Source organism: Rattus norvegicus, chromosome 2, assembly GCF_021556685.1.
Source record: "Rattus norvegicus strain SHRSP/BbbUtx chromosome 2, alternate assembly SHRSP_T2T, whole genome shotgun sequence".
NCBI classification, from domain to species: Eukaryota; Metazoa; Chordata; class Mammalia; order Rodentia; family Muridae; genus Rattus; species Rattus norvegicus.
The window spans coordinates 153,359,276-153,381,513 of NC_141535.1; the positions used below are offsets into that span (position 1 = coordinate 153,359,276).

Below are 22,238 nucleotides of genomic sequence, written 5' to 3' on the forward strand. Positions count from 1 at the left end.
GCTAATTTAATTGATGATAATAAGCATGGATTCATATTAAGTTTTCTCTCCTAGAGTATTTTCTCCCTGTATATTTAAAAGGCTGAAAAGCAGTGGCAGTTCAGCAGTGGTGAAGGTGTCGGATACCCAGATTATTGGTCTGCTGTCTTCCCCTTCTGCAAGGAGTGGAGAAGTAGATCACATCACTTGAGGGGCAGGAGCTGTGCAAGATAAACCTGGATAGCATGCCAGGGCTTCACTACTAGGGGTCACACATAGGCCAGCCACGCAGAACTGAACAATTGGAGCATCTTTAAAACTATTTGCATATCATTGTGAGCTCATAATTGACATCTTTGGTAAGCTGTAGACCAAAAGTACTAAATAAAGAGGAGAACTCAGGACCTGTGAGGTGGCTCGGTGGGTAAAAGTGCTTACCACACAAACCTGGTGACTCAAGTTCAGTCTCCAAACCACACAGGTCAAGAAGGGAAGCCATTTCCAGGACTTGTGCCCTGGACTCCACACACATGCCATAAGACATGCACTCACACTGGGAATTTCAGAGAGGAAGTATTTCTGTAACCCATAATACAGGCTGCTTTCAGCCACTGACAGCCAATGCGAGAATGCTCCCCTGTGTGAAAAACCATAACTAATAAATACGAGAGGTTACATTTTATAGCTTCTCATTAGATAATTGACTTAAGAAGCAAACACTATAATGTACTAAAACCACCAGTCAAAAGATTCATGAACTTTATAATGGAAATGGTCAGACCTTGGACCCATTTATCAATCTGAATATCAAGACAGGTGGTCAGTGCGATCCCTGATTAATGTAAGAAAAAAATGCATAACGCTACTAATTATAAGTTTTGAAGATTTATTTATTTATTTATTTCCTGTGTATGCTGAGTGCATGTATGTATGTATGTATGTATGTATGTATGTATGTGCACCACATGCATGACTGGTACATGCCAGAGGCACACCTCAGATTCCCTGAAACTGATGTTACATGTAGTTACAAGCTGCCCAGTGAGCACTGGCAACTGAATGCAGGACCTTTCCCAGAACAGCTATGGCTCTTAACCATTGAACCATCGCTCCAGACCTCAGATGATACATTTTCGATCAAAATAAATTAAGCTAGAATGGAGCCAGGTCTCCGTGCTCATCTGCACAAACACTGTTTGATAGAGGACTGTGTTGGATGACATCATGAGGTTAAGGCCAGCCAGATCCAGAAGGCAGGAAAGTATGAAATAAGTAGTTGCTCAGTAAACAAGTGACAGTGAAGTGGAGGAGACGCTGCATGATGGAGGGACTGAGAAATCCTGCCGCCAAGCAAGTGTCATATGGATCCTAGTTTGTATCTTGTTCAAACAAGCTGCTGTAGAAAGTTAAACATGAGCATGCAAATTATATCTAATTACTAGTAATCTGGGGCTTGACCAACAGAATTATGATAATATTGTTATTATTGGTGATGCATCTTAATCTGTTAAGGTTGACCAAACAGTATGTGGTCTAGCGTTTGTTTTTGTTTACCTTCCATACTCCAGGTTTCCACCCCAAAATATATGAGAATGCAGAGTAGAGATGGATATAAAAGTGCGTGATGGTTATGGGTGGATCTGTTGTCCTTTCATTCCTTTTGTGTGTTTTCATAATAAAATGTTACAGTAGAGGGGAAGGGGCTTCGATTAACCAGAATCACATAGCACTGCCTTCTCAGTGACCTGTAGCCTTTAGGTGAGAGCCTTGGTTTCTAGGCATATTTTATTTTTGAAATTCAAGGGGAACAGTACTTACTACAGCCTAGCGTGGTATATCCATTTGCATGGGCGCAGTGCTGGTAACAAGCTTGTACTAAAGTGCACTGCGTTCTCTTTTTAGACCAAGCCACCCTGGGAGAACAAGTAAAAAGAGTAAAAGAAATCGAAGCAATTGAAAGTGATTCTTTTGTTCAGCAGACATTCAGATCAAGTAAAGATGTCAAAAAGGTAAGTGTCCACGTGGACGTTATGAACAAGCCTTTGGGTTCCATCTAACGGGGGTGCTTTATTAACGGATTTTACGTAGGTCTGACTGCCTCCTCCCGTACGTAGATGAATGAGGAAGAGAGTGTCAGTTGTGTTGGTGAGAGAATGAGTCAACAAAAACACACTGTAAACATGGCTGTGATACCGTTTTTATTTTAAAGTTTATCAAAACAACTAAGATATCACCACATATGATCCTGTAACTGTACAGCTCCCTCCAGGACTATATGCAGGTCTTTTACATGTGTGTGTGCATACTTTTTGAATTGCTATTCCTAGATAGATTTTTTTAAGGACTTTAATTGATAAAGCTGCCGCTCAAATAGAAGACTGGATCTGGTCTTTGCCCAGATGTGTGTCGCTTAGTCGGCTTTGGTAAACAGGATCTTTGATGGCATTTCATTTCTGTGGAATTTTTCGCTTATTCTCTCACTCGTCAAGAAGACTGCTTTTAAGACTTTGCATTTCTTAGAAGGAAAAGATGTTGTAGGAAATGCATGCACCCTTTAGTAGCATGGATACAGTACAGTAATAGCTGTAGCCTATGTTTATTTTAAAGTCTAATACATGCGCAAATATAGTAAGGCTATAAACATCCTAATGGTAGTCATTTATTCTTCCTGTATCGGATTTATAAATAGTTATATTCTGGATATTGCATGTTTTTAATAAGATGAAGCTACTTGTTCAAGTTTGCATTATTTAATGTTTCAAAAGTTACCCTCTAAAAATATCATACCAATTTAAATTCTCACTAAAAGTAGAAGTGGCTCTCTGTCTTTTAAACAAAATCTGTTTCATGTTCACTAACCTGATATGTAAAAACTGTCACATAGTTTCCTATAGAACTTCTGGTGTTAATAGAAATCTGAAATTTTTAAATTACCCAATACATTTAAAGATAGAATATTCCGAAGAATGAGTTGAACGTGTGTTGTTTGTCAGGTATGGACTGGGTAGCCCCTGTGTGTCCAGTGTTTGTTCCATTTGAACTTGAGAGCTCACACCTCCTGAGAGCCACAGCTATGAAATGGAGGTGTATCCATTTTACTTAACGTCTATTCTTGCATAGTATAAGTCCATTTATCTTAACAAGTGTATTTGTTTAAGGGTTTGGTCTCAGCTGTATTTATTTTCCAAACTTCGTTCTGAATTCTCTATTCTTTTTGGATGTTCTTAGAATCAGTGAGTGACTTCTTTCTGTGGAAATACTACTCTACAGTCTCTAGACTGGGCTTTGTTCTACAATGCTTTCCTATATGGTTCTAAGTATTATTTTCTTTACCTTTATTTTTAACTCAGGTTTTCCTTCATGAAAGTCTACCTGGCGAGAATTAGTTGTTCTCAACAGGAGAATATGCTAAAGCCTCAGGAGATGGCACTCACCTCTTAGTACACAGGAAAGTCTTCGCCATCTGGCTAAGATGACTGTTATTACTAACTGTGCTTCAGAATGATCAGAAGAGCAGTGGTGGACTAACAAGAATAAATTTACCCTCCACTGAGGATAAAACGAGGGACAATGTATTAGCTTAGAAAGTGGCATCGCTGTCTAGTCTGAAATGTCTGTGTCTGCAGTGTAAGGCAAGGACTCGGGATGCCTAAGAAGATGAATTATTTATGAGGAGATTACTTAGCAAAGAGAAGTAAATTATCCTGAGTACTATTTCACCCAAGTCCCGAGAAGACATGATGGGCTATCCTCGCTGCATAGTACAGATTAACTCCCCTGAAGACTAAATCAGCCAGGGCCCAGCCTGCCAGATCTTTGTCCTCCAGACAGTTGTGTGCACTTAGTCTAAAGTTTGCTTCTCTAAAGGCTGTCCGTGCTTAGCCACCTTTTCAGTTGTGGCTTCCACTGGTTAAGGTAGAGAGCTGTCACCAGGTAGAAAATGCCTCACAGTAATAGCACGTTAGACACACGGGGTATCCTACAGTACATGTTGATTTACTGTCTAACTCTGGAACCTTACCCGGGGAGTTAGAAAATGTGAAAGATCCTTGATACATCAGTGTCTTTAAAAGCTAAGACAGCTTGTTTTAAGATGCTGCCCCACATAAACTTGACACCAGCCCTTTAACCCTAAGACTGTTGTGTCTAGCTTATAATCTCCCAGTGTTCAAAAGGAGAATAAATAACCCTGTGCAATATATGTAGCAGGGGTGCAGCTTGATCTTCATACAGGTTCCCCAACAGCTGGAGCCAGGACTGCCCCTGACTGTGTGGCCTGCCTGTGGATCCTGTTCCCCTACCTGGGCTGCCTTGTCTGGCCTCAGTGGGAAAGGATGTGTCAGTCCTGCAGTGACTTGATGTGCCAGCATGGGTTGGTACCAGAGGAGGAGGGGAGGGGTAAAAGGAGGGGCTGTGTGAGGGAAGACTGGGAAGAGAGGTGGGGCTGCAATCAGAATGTAAAGTGAATAATTAATGAATGAAGGGGGGGGGCCTGTGCAACATGGGCATTTCTGTTCATTGGAGGCTTAGGAAAGTCATTTTCCAATTGTACCACCAGGTGGCAGTATTGCACAAAGGCAGAAGTTCTATGGTCCAGTGCTGAGATCTGTTTCTTTGGTTGAGCCAAATTTTTCTCTTACGTTTTCCATCACTTAGCTAAGAAGCATCTGTTGATTCCACTGTCACAAAATTTTAAACTTCCATGTTCCAATCCTAACTTTTGATAGTTTTAATTTGTGTGTTTGTTTACACTTTTTTTTAATGTTCGGCTGAAGAAATGGCTTGGTAGGCAAGAGCTCTTTCTTGCAAGGGTGAAGATATGTGTTTATATGCCAGCACCCAGGGGGGTTGGGGGGAGGTACAACCAGGTCACCAGGTCCCCCTGGACTAGCTCCGGGTTCAGTGAGAGGCCTGTCAAGGGAATGAGGCAAGAAAGAGTTCTAGAACAGGACTCTCTTCGGCTTGTGTGCTTGTGTGCTGGCACACACACGCTGTGGAGAACGCTCAGAGGAGACACAGAGGGAGAGTCCACAGCCCCTCCACACCCTCTCAAGGCAGTTCACCGTGTGGTCAGCATCCCTGCCTAGGCTCTGGGAGTCTGCCAAGCAGTCTCTATGAGGCAGCGTGGACCACCAAGCAGTGACTTCTCCAGTCTTGGTGACTGACATAGGCCCCACTGTACCTCACACAGAATATTGGGTTTCCCTTTAACTTAGTTTCATGAATATGTATTATAACTTTATCACTAGGGCCTTGTACCTTCTAGGCGCAGTCAATCAGAGATATACAAATGTTTGAAATGAATGGCGGGGGAGTGGTGATGTTGCCTTCAAAATATAAGAAAAAATGCCAAATAAAATGTAATCACTATTTCTTTTATTTATATATAAAAATTAACGTTGGGATTCACATGAATATAAGTGGTTATTCGCTTTAGTCGCGCTAAGCATACCTTCATTTGGAAGCAGTGCAGCACAGAATTCTCTCACTGTGTAAGAATGTCTGCTTTTCTTTGATGATTTCCCAGAAACACAGCCTTCAGGGTCATTTTGTCTAGTACGCAGACCAGCTCCCTTTAGTGTGAAAATAAATTCAGTTTGAATGAAATAAAATGCTAAAACGATGAATGAGTCTAAGCATTAAGCCCTAGTTCATTGGGATGAAGGGATGGTTGAGTCCATCAAATATTTGTCATGTGAGCCTGAGGACTGGGGCTCCATCCCCAGAACCCCATGGAAAAGTGCTGCTGGGCTTGTAATCTCAGCGCTGGAGAGGCAGAGACCAGTGGGGCCTTGCGACCACTGGCCAGCAGCCTAGCCTGTTCGGTGACCTGCAGGCCAGAAAAAGACCCTTTATCAAGAATCAGCATAGAGAATGCCTGAGAAACAGCGCCATGCAGGCATACACACATGCACACGTGTCTGCACTCACAGACATGTTTGCATAAGCACACAGACACTCAGGGACTAATCTTCTGTTACTGAGCAGCACATAAGGATGTTCCCTTCTACCGAAACACCTATAGCAGCTGACCAGGTCTGTTAAGCAGTTTTCAGGTATCTGACTGTAAGTAGCCCAAGAGTGAACTTGCTGTGAGTGAAATGAAACATGGTTCTCCCAGGTCCTGGCCTGCACCCGAAGTCAGTTTCCTGCCCTGGTTGTGCCCTGAGCGGTTGTGCAGCCCAGCTTAGCAAGTGCCAGTCAGGTCCTGGGCTACAGTGCCTTACTGCACATTATCTACCCTGGCCTCCCTCCCTACGCCCCTCCCTCCCTCCCTCCCTCCCTCCCTCCTGACTCTTCTCCTCTCAGATTGTACACAGTGTTCTCTCTGGCTAAAGCACTCTCCTCCTTCCTCTTCCTATGTCTTAAATTTTACCTTGTAAATAAAAGATGCTGTCCCTAGGCACCCAATCTAAACTAGACTCACCTCTCCAATCCCCGTCATTTTGTGTCCGTATCTTATTCAGTTCTTGTGAGTATATACTGTGGCTAATAATTAAGTATTTATTGTTATATATTTGTTTATAATCTATTAATTCAGTCAACAACAAAACTCACCAGCAAACACAGGCCCCTTTTCTAGTTTACTTCCCTCTTGTCTCTAGGGCTTACCAAGCAATATTTAATGAGACAGTTAAATTGATAGGTTTCCAAATTGAAAATAAAATAATCTAAGAAAAACTTAATTTGTGCATAACTCATCCTCTAGACATTTTCCATAGTAACATTTGTTTAGAACTTCATTCAGAAAATGGGTAAGAAATAGATATAAGTCAAAAGAAAATAGAAATTAAATAAAATAGAGACCACAGATGTTGAAAAGACTACAGAGCAGAATTGATCTCCCGTTCCTCTACTCTGTATTACATGTTAACTTCAGATTCTTATCTAATTCATATCATATACTTGCTGCTAATCAGTCACTCCCCAGACCACCTCCTCTGTCAGGGGAGATTGACGTTTACCCCAGTCAGCACATGCCTCTGGTTCCTTCAAGGCAGGAGCCATGATTTATCCCTTTGTGTCCCAGCGCTTAGTGCGGTGTATGGGTCTGGCAGATGCCGCGTGCAGGTGGAGGGGGCGGGAAGAATTTTGGTTTATTCTTACAGAATACCACGTACCTTTTTTAAAGCTTTTATTTCAAAGTACTTTCAAATAATCTTGGAAGATACCCCGAGTCTACCAGTGGGTGACGGGCAGGTCAGCGTGCACATCCACACAGTGAAGGGTTCTTTAGCAGCTTCACGGGATGTGCTGATGTGCTATAACGTATGGCTCCTTAAAATACCAGGCTAAATGGAAACCACTCACTGCATGGTTCCTTTTACACAAAATATCTAGAGTAGACAGCCATGGAGTAGGTCTTCAAGAGGTTGGAAGAAATAATAAGTGGTGGGTAATAGATATGGCATGGCGGACGGAATAATAAAGGTATTCAGAAATAGATCGTGATAGCATTGTGTAGCTGTGTAGATATGCTGAACTATAGCTAACAAGAATAGATGTGCGTTTTAAAGGTGACTTTTAGATTTTTCTTTATACTTGAGGCCAACTTAATGTTAGAAGTATAATGTAACTTTTGATCTTATAATTTAGACACCGAATATGTGTATATTTGAATATGTGAATATCATCTCAGAAGAGCCAAGCAGAGCTATTATTGTTCAAGATTAGACGTTATGAAGCCTCATTTCTAAACGTTGTTATGCTCAGTTTACTCTGGTTGCATTTTCAGTCGGTAGAGCCGAGTGAGGTGAAGCATGTGACTCCAGCCTCAGGACCAGCATCAGTAGCTGCTGACCCACCCAGCACTGGAAAGGAAATAGACCCTGACAGCATCCCCACGGCTATCAAGTACCAAGATGACAATTCTCTAGCTCATCCAAATGTAAGACCCTTAAACCTAGTGCACCTGCTCACTGAGTCCCCCAAGCGGTTGTCCTGTCCTTCTGACTCTAGGAAGACCAGTGCAAAAGGGTCCATGGCTTCTCTTTGCTACAAACGGGCAACTGACCTCAAGCCTTATGGTTTTATTTTAATCTGGTGTTGGGTAAATATGTTTCCTGACTTTCAAAGCTGTTCTGTACTTACAAAAAATGGTCAAAAATGGAAAATGGTTTTCCTTTTTAATAACTGAAATGGGAAAGTTTTATATAGTCAAAGTTCTAATGCTAGCCCGGCTCTGGTTTTTCAGCTGTGACCCTGTCACTAATATAGTCTGTATCTTTATGGGATGACGTGATGTCATCCCATATGTTTCTCAGAAGGAGCCTGCAGATGTAGGCTGTGAGGTTGCCAGTCCCGCTATCCCTTTACTTTAGACTCCTGAGGCTCTTGCTTCACAGTGGGTGGGCGTTAAGCAGTGGAGGGGGCATCAAGGGTTGAGCAGCACGCACTGTTGCTCTGGGAGTGTTCTGTCACAGTGACTCCTGTTATGTCACTTCAGCTCCGAGCTCCTGATGCACACTAACGTTTCCCTTCTCCTTTGTTTTACTGCAGTTATTTATTGAAAAAGCTGAAGCTGAGGAAAAGTGGTTCAAGAGATTGATTGCTCTCCGACAAGAAAGATTGATGGGCAGTCCTGTGGCCTAAGCAGTAGACTTACGGTCGGATTGACAGGAAGCTTGAAAACTTAGGTTTTAAATACCAACATTAACTTTTACTCTCAAAAAATAGCTTAGCCAATTACATGAAAAAAGAAAACTCATTTCTTCCCTCGTGTTCAACTAAATATTTGGTAACTTGAATCAAACATTGTGGATAGTGAATCTGTTATAAACGTGCTGAGGCATGAACATATTATACTGTTAATAAAGCAAATAATAAAAATAACAGTGTTGAAATAAATGAATATTCAGTAGTGTTTCTCATTACAATTCTTACAAAGTCATGTTTTTGACCCACTATTGTATAATTGTATATACAAGAGCCATATTGTTTAGTTCTGCTGTGTGTTGTGAAACCCTTTTTGAACCCCTTATCTCACCTTCCTTAAGGCTTTAGGTATCATAAAGTGTGCTCTGCAAAGTCTCCACAATGGCCGTGTTGGACTTGAAGGCTGGGTGTTGTGTCCCGTGTGGTCTCAGTCCTTTAGTTGTCATTATTTGGAGGCTTAGGGGGGAGGATCCCAGTTTCAGTCTGCACTGCACATGTACCGGGACTACATGGTGAGGCCTTGTCTAGAAAAATGTTAATTTAATAAAGGAATAGTTTTCGCTTAGAGATCAATTTATATTAAGTGTTCTTTTGAAACCTGTACCTAGACCCCAGTCCTTTCCAGTAGAAATCACTTGCCCAGTATATTAGTCATCATTGCGCACTGCTGTGACAGGAGTCCTGGCCTAACTTTAGGGGAAAGGCTTATTTTATTTCGGCTTATGCTTTAAGCAATTTCAGGCCATGCTCAGCTGGCTCCACTGCTTGTAGGCCTGTGGCAGGCAAAAACACAGCAAAGGCCATAGCGTGTACTCTTCAGAGACATACTCCAGCCACCTGCTTCTAGTCTGTCCCCTACCTGCTGGCAGCTCATTCAGCTCTAAGCTCATGGTTTAGTCCATTCGTGAAGTAACAGGCCTCATGCTCCAGTAACCCTCTCAATAACACCACCAGCACAGGGCCAGGCTTTAAACACTGAGCCTTTTGGGAGACACTTCATACCCAGACATTAACACCATGCTAGACGTATGTGAAGGACCCAATACTCATGGTGGAAAAAGAATTTCTGAGAAATAAGAGCTCTGGCAGCGCTTGCTCAGGCAATGTCTGTCCCCTCCTGAGGAAGCCACTGCCATGTGTAGAATGCTGTTCTCTAGTTGGCAAGCCATGGACATCTCCACAGTCCACACCAAATGTGCTAGAGAGAAGGGCTTGGGGCCTTGCTGTATACAATGGGATTTCAACCCCTGGTACAAACACTTTTCCTCCCATTTTTCTCTGCTTACTTTTACATTGACTCTCTGAAGACTGGGGCTGAGGGCCCAGCCTTGGGAACTCTCTGGGATGTGACACACAAGCCATTTTCCAACCTTTTTACACTTTAGAGCTACTGAAGTTCTCTGTTAAGGATAAAAACCGGACGATCCTTACACTCAGTTTCAAATGCTATAAAGAAGGTCTGTTTTAAGATGCTTGTTTTCATGTATACATTTTCTTGATCTTAGCAAAGACTGTTTTCCTTGGCTCTACAAATAAACATGGCCAGTATGAAGGCAGGTCCATGTAGTCGTTAATGTAGAAAAACAGCTACACAGTAATGAATGATTTCAGGAGGGATTATTCTCAAATATTTTGCTTTTTAATTCCTTTTCTAATTTGTAAATGGTAAGTGTGTTCTTGTGCTATTAGGAAGTATATGTCTAGGAAAGGATATGAGCTATCAGTTGGCCATGGGGAGTCTCCACTCTCCTTTCATTGTACAGCAATGGAGACTGTGATCTACTTTGTAGTACACCTCCCTCCTGTGCTTCTAGTGACAGGTACAGCAACTACAGAGGCTTCCATTGTAATGAATTTGCATCTTAAAGATAAATCTTTTGTGGAAAATAAAAAAAAAGTGAAGCTTTGCTTTGTCTTCCTTTGTTTTAAGCAAGCAAATAAATCTGGTCCTAAAGAACTCAGTGACTGCTTCCTCCCTTCATTTTGGTATGTTGTTAATTTTGTTTCCTTCGGTTTCTTCCTAAAATCCACAATGTGGCCACAGAAGCCAAAGCCGACTTAATGAGGAGACTTCATAGGACATCATCAAACACGCTGCCAGGCTCAAGCTTGGTGATGCTCCCTTGCCATCTTTAATTTCACAACAGAGTAAGCCTGTAAAACAGAGCCACCGTTTTCATGTTGCTTGATTAATGATAATAGCTTGGCTTACGTGTGACCTTACGTGCTTTCAAACATTTTTGTTGCAAATGATAGGTACTAATGCAAATTAGGTTTTTATTTCTGACACTAGGTACACTGTCAGAAAGAATAGACCGAGAACACCATTCCTGTCACCCAGGGGTTATGAGAAGGCCCAGGTGACGAGGGACAGAGTGCTTTGGGTCATGTCATTTACCTACTATACTTGGTTTGAGTGTCCTGGCATGGAAAAGGGAAGACAGTCATAAATGGCTTTCTTACTTGACTTTCTTTTTTTGGATGTAAGGGAAATGACAATACAATGTTCACAGAAAAGTACATTACTTAGGCCAAGCGAACATTTTGATATGAGGTCATTTTTTTATGTGTTATTGGTGTTTTGTGAGCTACCATGTGGGTGCTGGGAGTTGAGCTTAGGTGTTAAGAGCAGTCTGTGTCCTTAACCAGCGAGCCATCTCTCGAACCCCACGGGGGACATTTTAGTAACATACAGAACAAGCAGTTGCATGGATAACGGTTAGAAAAGCTGCACTCCAGCTTATGCTTCCTCCCTTGTATGTTGAGGTGTGCAGGGCAGCAGCTGCACCTCTGCTTTGTCCTCTGTCAGCCTTCCCTGACCTGCTGCTTCCCTGACAACACCATGAGGACGCTGCCCATGCTGCCACTAGTGTCCAGCTTACCGTATACTTATTTGAGGACTAGAACTTCATAGTCATAAGTACTAATGTATAAGTTAGTATTTTGTATATATATTTGAGTGCTTAGTTTATGCTTGGCACATTGTATGGGCCTTGGGGCATATACAAGGTGATTCAGTGAGGGTCCTATCCTCAATGGGCTTAGATGCAAAGCCCAGATATATAAACAATATAAGCTAACTAGCACATACTGGCAGGAGAGAAGACTGGGCTACAAAAAGAGAAATTAGTCCTAATCTAGGTTGGAGGCCAGTCTGGTCTATAGAGTGAGCTCCAAGACAGCCAGGGCCACACAGAGAAACCCTGCATTGAACCCCCCCACCAAGAAATAAGGGGGGATACAGATAGCAAACACTGAAGTTGGTATCTTAACCCTTTGCCATGAAGATGGACTTTCAAAGCTGCTCCAACTAGTAGTGGGTTTTTTTTTTAACCAAATAAAATGTCCAGACTTGTTTCACAACTATTTTTACTATCATTTTATCCCAGAATTTGGCCCAATGTTTGACACGGAGATCACATTATTGTTTTTATTATGATTTTTCCCATTTCAAACAAATCTGTTAGCTGTCTGGTTGTTTAAATTGCTCAGTCAGGGACAGGGTATTTATGTTAGTTTCTTATTGCTGAAATGAAATCCCTGAGTAAAACAATTCACAGAATGGAGGATTTACTTTGACGCATGGTTTTGAAGGTTTCAGTCCATCGTGACAGCAGAGCAGAGCAGCTCATAGGACAGTCATCAGGAAGCAGAGTGCACAGCTGTGCTGGCAAGGCTTTCTCCTTACTCACCTCTTAGACCAGTAGTTCTCAACCTTCCTAATGCCATGACCCTTTAATACAGCTCCTCATGCTGTGACCCCCACAACCATAAAATGATTGTGTTGCTACTTCAGAACTGTAATTTTGGTACTGTTATGAGTCGGAATGTAAATATTTTTGGAGACAGCTTTGTCAAAGGGGTCATACCCACAGGTAGAGAAACTCTCATTCTCTTCACTTAGCCTGTGGGATGGTGACAGTCGTGTTCAGAGAAGTCTTCCCTCAGTTAATCCTTCCTGGATATATGCCCAGACATAGTTGCAATTCAGTAATTTTCTTGACATGTCTTCATCCAGTGAAATTGACAATTAGATTAACCATCGTAGTATTTGTGGTAGAGTAAAGCCTGTGGATTTAAGCCTCAGCACCAGATTTACACAGTAAGCACAATAAAATTAATGCCCAAGCTCTTTGGGACAAATATAAAAAATAAATTAATTTTACAATCAATTTAGTCTGTTTTCTCCGATTTGTATCTCCAAGGATACAAATCTCTAACCCTATTGGAGTCTGGCTCCGATGAAGTATAAGATATGTGATACCTTCTCTTCTGGGTTAGCATGTACTGGCAGTAGCAAGAATTGCACTCAAGTCTACTCTTCATTGCATATTTTGCACAAATGTTTTCCAAATACCAGCACAATGAATAGTTAGAGTAGAGAAGGTGGTTTTGTTTGTTACTTTGCTTTTGCTTTGTTTGGGCTTTTAACAAATGCTATGGCTGGATCAAATAATGTGTCTATAAACACTCAGGGTCTGCCTCTTCCCTCCGATGTGTGCCTCTCCTTCCAAAGACAGATCAGTTTTCAAAAAAGAGAAGCTCGCCAATGTAGTAAGACAACACTTTAAATGCAACTTGTGTACCACTTTATTTTTAGGACTTTGAGTGGAGTTGCAAAATGATACCACTACAGTTCTCGGAAGTGAACTGAGCTGACCCTCTTCTTACCGCCCTGGGCATGGTACTCAGACAAAGCTCACAGAATGAAACCCATACATTCAGAAGCCCTTCAATAATGAGCTGCCAAGTCCTCGTGTCTTGAGAAAAATCCACAACTGTGTCTACCACCATGTTTAAAAAATGGATTTTTTGAAAAATGGAATCTTTAAAAAATCATAAATGTTTTCCAAAAACCAGGGCAGTGACTTGAGTATTTATACTAAAGCCGGGGGTGGGGGGTGTTTATTTCTTTGGACTTGTTTGGTTTGGTTTGGTTTTCTTAATAAATTCTATGGATAGATCATTTATACTTTTTGTAGTTCAATTAATTCTCCTTGACCTGAAGATAATAAGTCTTCGAACTGTTAGCTTTGTAACAGTTGGAAATAATGGTTTTCACCCATGCCCCCTCCAGCAGAGTGGCTGGAGTGCTGTCCGGGGAGGCGCTGCAGAGTTTGCCCTGGTGCTGCAGATAAGGGAGAGTCGGTAGGTTAACCAGCTCAGCCACCACCCAGACCCAGAAACGGGGGTTTGAGTTGGCCCACCCCAAATCTACATCATCTATTAACTGTTGGATCACATTAAGGGCCAGTCCTGCTAGTCCAAAGTTGCAGACTCTCCATGACACAAGGCAACAACTGGATAACTGCGAGAAGTCCCAGTCAGGATCCAGTATTGATGGTGTCACAGAAGCCACAGGCCTAGAGCCGGACCAACGAATAATTCATTGCAATGAACATTTGCAAGTGAAGCTGTAGAGACAGAGGGTATACTTGTGGGGTACACTGACATCTTCCATGATGGTTTTCTGTGCTGGTTTATTTTTTTTTATTTTGTTTGGGTGGAGGATGTTGCAAGGACAGAGGGTAGGTACAAAGGGGAGACAAGTGGGACTGGGGTGCGTGATATGAAACTCACAAAGAATTAAGAAATTGGAAAAATAAGGGTTGTCTTTCAAAATGCTGTGTGTTTGAGTGATGCACGTCTACTCATATGAGGTGAAAAAAATAGGACATCTAATTTATGGTCTCGCGAATATGCTTTGCTGCTCCTCATAAAAACATGTCTTATAAATGTGCCGTGAGCCCTGTGTCACCTAATAGCTCTCTACCAAGCACTTGACCCTTCAAGGAGAAACCTGCGTTCAGCTTAGCATCTGCTCTCTGTGCCTGAGCTTGTCTCTCCTACATCCTGTGGCCACTTCTGCAGAGGCACTAGGCAGAAACGTCCAGCATCCTTTTACAGTTGACAACGAGGAGGTGACCAGTGACTGGAAAATGTGTTATTGTTCACCACAGCCATCAGTATTTTTATATTACAGAAACTGTGGAATAATTTCTAAGAAACATTGTTCAGCTAATTCCTAATTCCCTTGGGAGAATATTTCACATGAGATCTTTGAAGAGGATTAATATGAAAATATGTGTTTTTTTTTTTTACTTGAAAAAACATTTTGGAGTTGCCACAATCTGTGACAAAAATTTCTGTCTTTTTTGTAATAACAAAGACAGTATAGATTAAAAGGAGTGAAATAGTAGGTTTCAGTTCTAAAATGAACCTTATAAATTCAGTGATTGCCTGCCGTCTTACCGGACTCTGCACATGCTCGTCAAAGTTCTCAACGTTTATTAATATATTTTAGATAAATGATCTAATGAAAGTATTCCAGGTAGCAACAAATCTGCTCATTTGCTGGCTCTGTATAAAGGAAATAGCTTTTTAAAATAATGTACTGTGGAAATGTCGTATTCAGTTAGCATTTCTCTTGACACAATTGCATGGGCTGGGCTGTAGGAATACTGCAATCAAGCCTCCAGCCTGAGTTGTCAAAACATGGCCAAGGGAGAGAACGACTTGGACTCACCTTCAAATAGGCAAAGGGGGTACATAAGGGTCTGCCTTCAGGGACTCCCCCAACCTACTTCCTCAAGCCAAGTGCCGTATCTCTGTTTCCTCCATCCTCCACAAAGGCCATCAGATTGTGAAACCATTTGTGAATTAAACAAAGGACTTAGGTTAGAGCTTTCATGAGCCAATCACTTCCTAAAAGTCCTGCCTCTGCAATTACATTGGGGACTACACCTTCAACACGTGAGAGTGGGGAATATTTAATATCCAAACCACAGTGGAAATACAGCACTCCAGTTCATTCGTAGCAGAAATTTCCCTGATAATTATGAAGTGGAATCTCAAAGAGTCAAGATCTTTTAAGAAGCCACATTTATATTGAAGACCCTACCAAAAAAAAAAAAAAAACAAAAACAAAAACAAAAAAACAAAAAAACAAAAACTAAAGCACTGTGATTATGGGGAGATGAAATATTGCAGATCAAGAGCCAAATTTATCTTGAGCTAGCATCAGTGCCTTTTAGTAACCTTTTACCACCAACTCTGTATCTAACCTAACAACCTCATAACCACAAAGTTAAATGTAGAACGCATCACTAAGCTTAGCAGAAAGCTAGCTTCCACTGATTAAGCTAAGAACACTATATAGTAATATCTGGAATCCTCCAGAGGTTTCCCTTTGGCTCTACTTGGCCTTCCTAATGTCCCCACACATTTGGTAAAGACAAGGTGGTATTTTGAATACGGCCCCACAGGCTCATAGGTTTGAATGCATGGTCCCCAGACTGTTTTTGCAGGATTAGAAGATGTGGCCTTGTTGAATGAAGTGTGGCATTTTGGAGGTAGGTGTGCCATTGTAGGTAGGCTTTAAGGTTTCAAAGCCTACAGTAGGCCCAGAGTTGGTCTTTCTCTGCCTGCTACCTGCAGATCAAAGGCTACTGCCCCAGCACCATACCTATCTGCTTCCTGCCTGGATGGTCATGAAATCGACTACCCTCTGGAACCACAAATCTGAAATTAAATGATATCTTTTATAAGAGTTTGTTTGGACATGAAATCTGTTCATAGCAATAGAACACCAAGGTACACTGATTTCTTTCTGTGGTCCTATACTGTACAAACTCATCTTCGGCTCATTATAACATCTTTACTTTCAAGCAAAAGCTGTGTCTTACATCAACAAATCATAAGCAAATTTTTATCAAAAAAAAAAAACTTAGCCATGCAATATATCCACTTGTTTATATTTCTGTTCATGTGAGTAAAAATGTGTCATGGAAGGGTGCTGGGTGGCATCATCATTCTCCCAGCATTCCAGATGCGACACAAGCTCCTTCCAGTGAAATTAATAACAGCAATGGCCTTAGACACAAACATCTCACGTGTAACGTGAATAACACTTAAACCCTGATAATCGCTAACCGCCATCCATGCTCTACAGCCCTTTATCCCAGGCCAATCCAGGTAGAGTAGTTCTTTGAAGCTGAATATATCTCGTGGAGAAAGTCTGGCTTGGAGGTTTCAACATGACTTTGTCATGAAGTTATGCATCGCTGGAATGAAGGCCTAGGCAAAAGGAGGCAAAACATCATCGATGTATCTCTGCTTTCTGTCCAGCTTGACAGCTTAAATAATTTGGTGAGTTAACTAACCTTTCTCTCTTTTCAAAGAAAAACCAAAAGGGACTTATCACCCATCTTATAGTCAGCAGAGAGTGCTCAATTCAATTCCAAGTCTACATTTTCTAAGTGTACTTCCCTGCACATTTTCTGTGTCCCCAGCAAGGGCTCTCTGTCAACAGATGTTTTAAGTTACTAACTATTGAATTACCTGGATAGATGTAGGCTCTCATGCAAATGAAAACCCAAGTCCAGTGTTGTTTCACTGTTGCTCTTTTGTTTTAGCCTGCAGTTGGTCATCAAATGACAATAGAGAAATAGGAGACACAGTCTTGCTCTCTGCACCTTGAGAGAGAATCTTTCTGATTCCCTGGCCAACTTACCTGAGCTCTAGATATCAGGATACAACTGCAGGAGCAGCCCCTTCTTATATGTCTGCAAAACCAATGTATGAGTAGGAAATAGCTGGGCAAAAAGTGGATTTAACCAAAGAGAAAGCTAGAAGCCCCAACACCAACCATCCACAAGAAGCAGTTTATAGAAGTCTTTGTTACTATCTGTGATAGCTTTGAAACATGTCTGCAGATTTGTCCTGACTCTGAACGTTTATCTGTCCCTATGACCTGCTTGCAACCAGCAGATTACATGGGAAGTGACACAGCATCCCACAGCCAGCTAGTTCAGAAAGGCACATGCTTATGCCTAGCCTTCCTGTAACCCTCAGCTTTCACCACTTGAGAAGCTACAGAAGATGATCAACTACTGGACCCACCATAATCTGACAAAGCCAGGCTCCCATAGAATCCACTCGTCACCTAGGTAATAGTCTCAGCACCTGAGTTTCTAGCTCTAAACCTGCGTCGACCATGAGCTGTTGGAGTAAAGATGCCTCCAGTCACATAGTCTGCCCTCTGGGGCCCCAACACAAGCATGGTCATGTGTCTAAGTTCCTTACCCACGAATCTATCATGCTAATAATGTAATAATGTGATTGTTTTATAGCACAATGTTTGGGCTTTGTAATGCAATAATAAATACCTCTTCCACTGAGTCACAGAAAATCTGGTTAAATCATGTACTGGTGAATACGGACATTTGAAAAATGTTTGGAAAAGAATCACACACACACACACACACACACACACACACACACAAAATGGCTCATAGATTTGATGCTTGGTCACCAGAGTGGCATTATTTGAAAGGATTAGGAGGTGTGGCCTTGTGGAGGAAGCATGACACTGGGTGGGACGTGGGGGGTGAGCTTTGAGATGTGACGGGCCCACGCCAGGCCCAGGGTCTCTCTCCCGCTGTCTATCAAACATAGAGCTCTCAGCTACTTCTACAGCACCTCCTCTACCCCTGTGCCACCAGGTTCCCTGCCCCGATGAAAATGGACTAAACCTCTGAAACTGCGAGCAAGCCCAGGTAGATGCTTTCTTTCCTAACAGCTGCTGCGCTCGTGGTGTCTCTTCACAGCAACAGAACTCTGGCTGAGACAGCTTTGGGCAACTGTTAGTAGGGAAGCTGCCTGGACTCATGTTCTGAACTTGAGCTGGGGAGTTCAGCTTCACTGTTTAAGTTCCTCTGTTTCATGATCTAGTAAAAGGCAACTGAGATTTTCCATTATGTCAAGTTCCTATGTGAATGGGAATTTATATATGTAAAATATTTAACATAATACTCAGAAAAGAATAAAGCCAATAAAGGTATAGGATAATTCCCCATTTTATGTTCACAGTCATTTGGCTTTTAACAGCAATTTTTCCTCATGAGTATTGTACAAAGCAGACTCGCCATAGACATCTATGGGCAGTGCCTTGCAAACATGTTTGGACAAAATGATGAATACAGTTAGAAATGAGAGGACCTTATTATAACAAACAATGGGTTATCTAGTGTCTTTAGTGGAAAATCAGCATGTCTTACAAAGCTGACTGTCACAAGTAAGACTCCCTGAGCCATAACCACCAAAATGACTGTGAATTAAGAGAGAAAATTAATTCCCAAAGGAAATCACTGTAGATCTCATTATTTCAGGAATAACCCACCCTAGGACTTTAATTAAAAATAATATTTATTCAAAATAAATGAGTGCTGGCAGGTTTCTGCAGAAGCCATAATCTTGGTTATGCTAAATCTTCTTATATTAGTGCTGACATCATTAATCTCATTTGAGATGCCCTCCAGTCTGACAGCCCGTACAGCGCTGGGGCAATTTCTTGCAGAAGCCTTTTTATCTTCACTGAAGAGTTATAATTCATGAAGATACCTAATGTAAAAAAGACCTGGGCAATTACAGACATCACTCTGAGATCTTCAGTGGCACTTCATCATGTCAGCAAGTATCGCTTAATGAGTCTGTTCTCAGACACAGGCCAATATCTCAACACCGCCATCAAATTAACAGCAGCTACCTTATTGCTTTCTTTCTGTCTGTGCACCCAGCAGCCTTCGCTCTAGAGAACCTTCAGGTGTGTTATCAAAATTCACAGACTAAATCTAGATAAAGCACGAAGTTCATTAAGTCAGAAGAAAAAGCTCAGGGAAAGGAGAGAGTGTATGCAGGAAGGCAAGACGTTAGAGTGATGCCAGTATACAAGCTATAAAGTTTGGTTAGTGCCCACTTTCAAATTGCCTCCGATCTCAAGACAGCCCAGTATGATGATTGATTAACTCTGATAATTTTGTTCTGGACTCTCCTAATTACTTTTGTATAAGTTACTAAAAGACACAGAAATAATGAATGCATGATACGCCTGACCTAACACGTGAGTCCTGAGCTTCAATCTCCAGGATTGTAAAACATAAATAAAAGAAGGAAGGATTTTTAAAGTCTTCAGGGGGAGAAACAGATCAATACTTGCATAGCAGGTGTAAGGCCCAGGGTTCAATCCCCAGGCTCACAAAAAGAAATTTGATTGAGAAGCATATTATGCATTCATTATTCAGTGTCTTTTAGTAACTTATACAAAAATTATGTATGTATATACATACACACACAAACATACATACACTCACACTCACACACATACACACACACTCACACTCACACACATACACACACACTCACACTCACACACATACACACTCACACACACACATACACACTCACACACACATACACACCCACTCACACACACATACACACTCACACACACATACACACCCACTCACACACACATACACACTCACACACACATACACACTCACACACACATACACACCCACTCACACACACATACACACTCACACTCACACACATACACACACATACACACTCACACACATACACACTCACACACACAAACACACACATACACACACATACACACACACACACACACACACACACACACCCATGACTTCTGTGTGTGCTAGCTCCATGACTGCAAGCAAACACTAAGAGGGTAAAATCTAGCTGTAGACAGTTTTTTTTGCAGATTGTTTTGTTCATTCTTTATTCTGACATCAATAGAATTCCTTTGCCAAAACTATACTGCAAGGCGACCTAGAAAAATATTTGAAATGCAAACATTGTAGGCTGATATAATTTCAATCTGATCTAAAATTTACTAGATGAATTTTACTAGTAATGGAATGCCTTGAACCTGACAAACTTGATCTAAGCTTTTGTGATCCGGGTGAAACTTAGTCCTGCCAAAATACTGCCTTATGACCCTGACATTTTAAGGTCTGGACCTTGGTGATGTGGCTGGGACTGGTGTCCACTGGCTAGGGCTTCACACCAGAGGCCAGGGGACATCCTAACTCTGCCAACACATGGCTGGCCAAACATCTAGTTTAGAGTTATGTTCAGAAGCCAGCGTGTAGATGTAATGGGGCTCGTGTGTCTCTCTCCTGCCATGGAAAACACACTCTCAGTCACTGGATCCCAAGCTCTCAGCCTGCAGCTGAACGCAGCCCACAGGCTCGTTCTCTGCGGCCCACTCAGAGGTACTTTGTTTTTAATTAGTTGTTTTAAGAATTAAGAGAATTCATGTAACGTCCATGTTATCTCTGGGGGACATCTGAGCACTGTACAGCAGCGCCGCCCCTTCGTCTGGAAGCCAACTGCCTGCAGCGAGCTGTAGACCCCCCCGCTTGGGCCACCACGACCACACGGCACAGTGGCAGGAGTGGTGGTTCTCAGCAGGCTGTGCGACCTGAACTCGTGGCTTCTCTGCTCTGACCCTTCGCTCGCTCTTTGCAGCAGGCATAGTAATGGTGTTTATGTATTTCGACCTTTCGAGCATTGATGCTGGGGCCAGCACACAGCAGAAGCTCAATAAAGTTGGTTGTTATTTTGGTTTTTTTTTTTTTTTTTTTTTTTGGTTCTTTTTTTCGGAGCTGGGGACCGAACCCAGGGCCTTGCGCTTCCTAGGTAAGCGCTCTACCACTGAGCTAAATCCCCAGCCCGTTATTTTGGTTATTAATTCCATTGTTGTTTTCTGTCGTTCCCTTCCCTCATGTTTATTATTTGACTTGCTCCGATCTCTGATTTTTCACTCGGCCCCCAACTGACAGGGTGACAGCTTAATGAATTTTTTTGTTCGTTTGGTTTCTTTTGTTTGGGTTTGTTTGTTTGGTTGGTTGTTTGGTTGGTTGGTTGGTTGTTGTTGTTGTTTTTGTTATTAGAAAAAGGGGTCAGAAGAACGCATATCAATGCATTGATTAACTCATATCAGTGCATTGATTAAAATCTCAGATTCTGCAGCGTCAACCTTTCAGCTCCAACTCTATCACTCCTAGCAATATTACTGCAGGAAATCTTATTTTTCTAAAACAGCCTGTTTTCCCCCCATGAAACAGTGAAGGGCTCTGTGAATCAATGCACCTTGACTATAGGAGGCTCTAGCTTTTATTAAGTCACCTAGACTCATTAAGATGAACACCACAGGTTCTTCCACATGTGGATCTCAGATACACATACATGTGTGTAGGTGATCTAATTAGGAGGGAAGGAGAAATGAGGAGGAGGAGGGGTCACCTACACACACACACACACACACACACACACACACACACACACACAGTAAGTACATATTATACATCACTGAGATTTGCATGGCTTTACGGTGCCTGGCAGCAGATAATCTCATATTCGTGACTAGTAAAGGCATTAAAACACATTACAAGAGAGTGAGGACATTCTAGTCCTCAGTAGATTCCCTTGGTTGTCTTGCCAATGAGGCCCCTAGTTTGGATTCTCTCCAACTGCATCAAGGACTTAAAAATAACTCTCCAAACAGCCCTTTAGACAGCCTGAATTAAAACAACTCCTAAGAACAGATGACCTCAGCGCTACTTTCTGAAGCGATTTTTCTACTTTTCCATCTTTTTAGGTTCCACGATTCTATTCTCCTTTTTAGTTTAAAGTGTTCCTTCTTAACTGTGTCAGTGCAAAACACAGATCTCACCACCAAGGAGATAAGAAGTAGCTTCCATGAGTGGCCACAGTAAAATAGATTCAGG

The 22,238-nt window shown here is 41.9% G+C and overlaps 1 protein-coding gene across 5 annotated transcripts in view; it reads left to right on the forward strand.

Annotated features, from left to right (window-relative positions):
- Window positions 1-10,591, forward strand: part of Rsrc1 (arginine and serine rich coiled-coil 1) — a 386,283-nt gene extending 375,692 nt beyond the window's left edge. For 4 of the 5 annotated variants that reach the window (XM_087626973.1, XM_087626964.1, XM_087626966.1 and 1 more), the window contains exons 8-10: window positions 1,882-1,988; window positions 7,715-7,867; window positions 8,479-8,830. In XM_087626973.1, coding sequence (XP_087483099.1) covers window positions 1,882-1,988; window positions 7,715-7,867; window positions 8,479-8,571 — 353 coding nt within the window. In that variant the 3' untranslated portion in view covers window positions 8,572-8,830. 5 annotated transcript variants of the gene reach the window in all.
- Window positions 10,592-22,238: the final 11,647 nt, after the last annotated feature.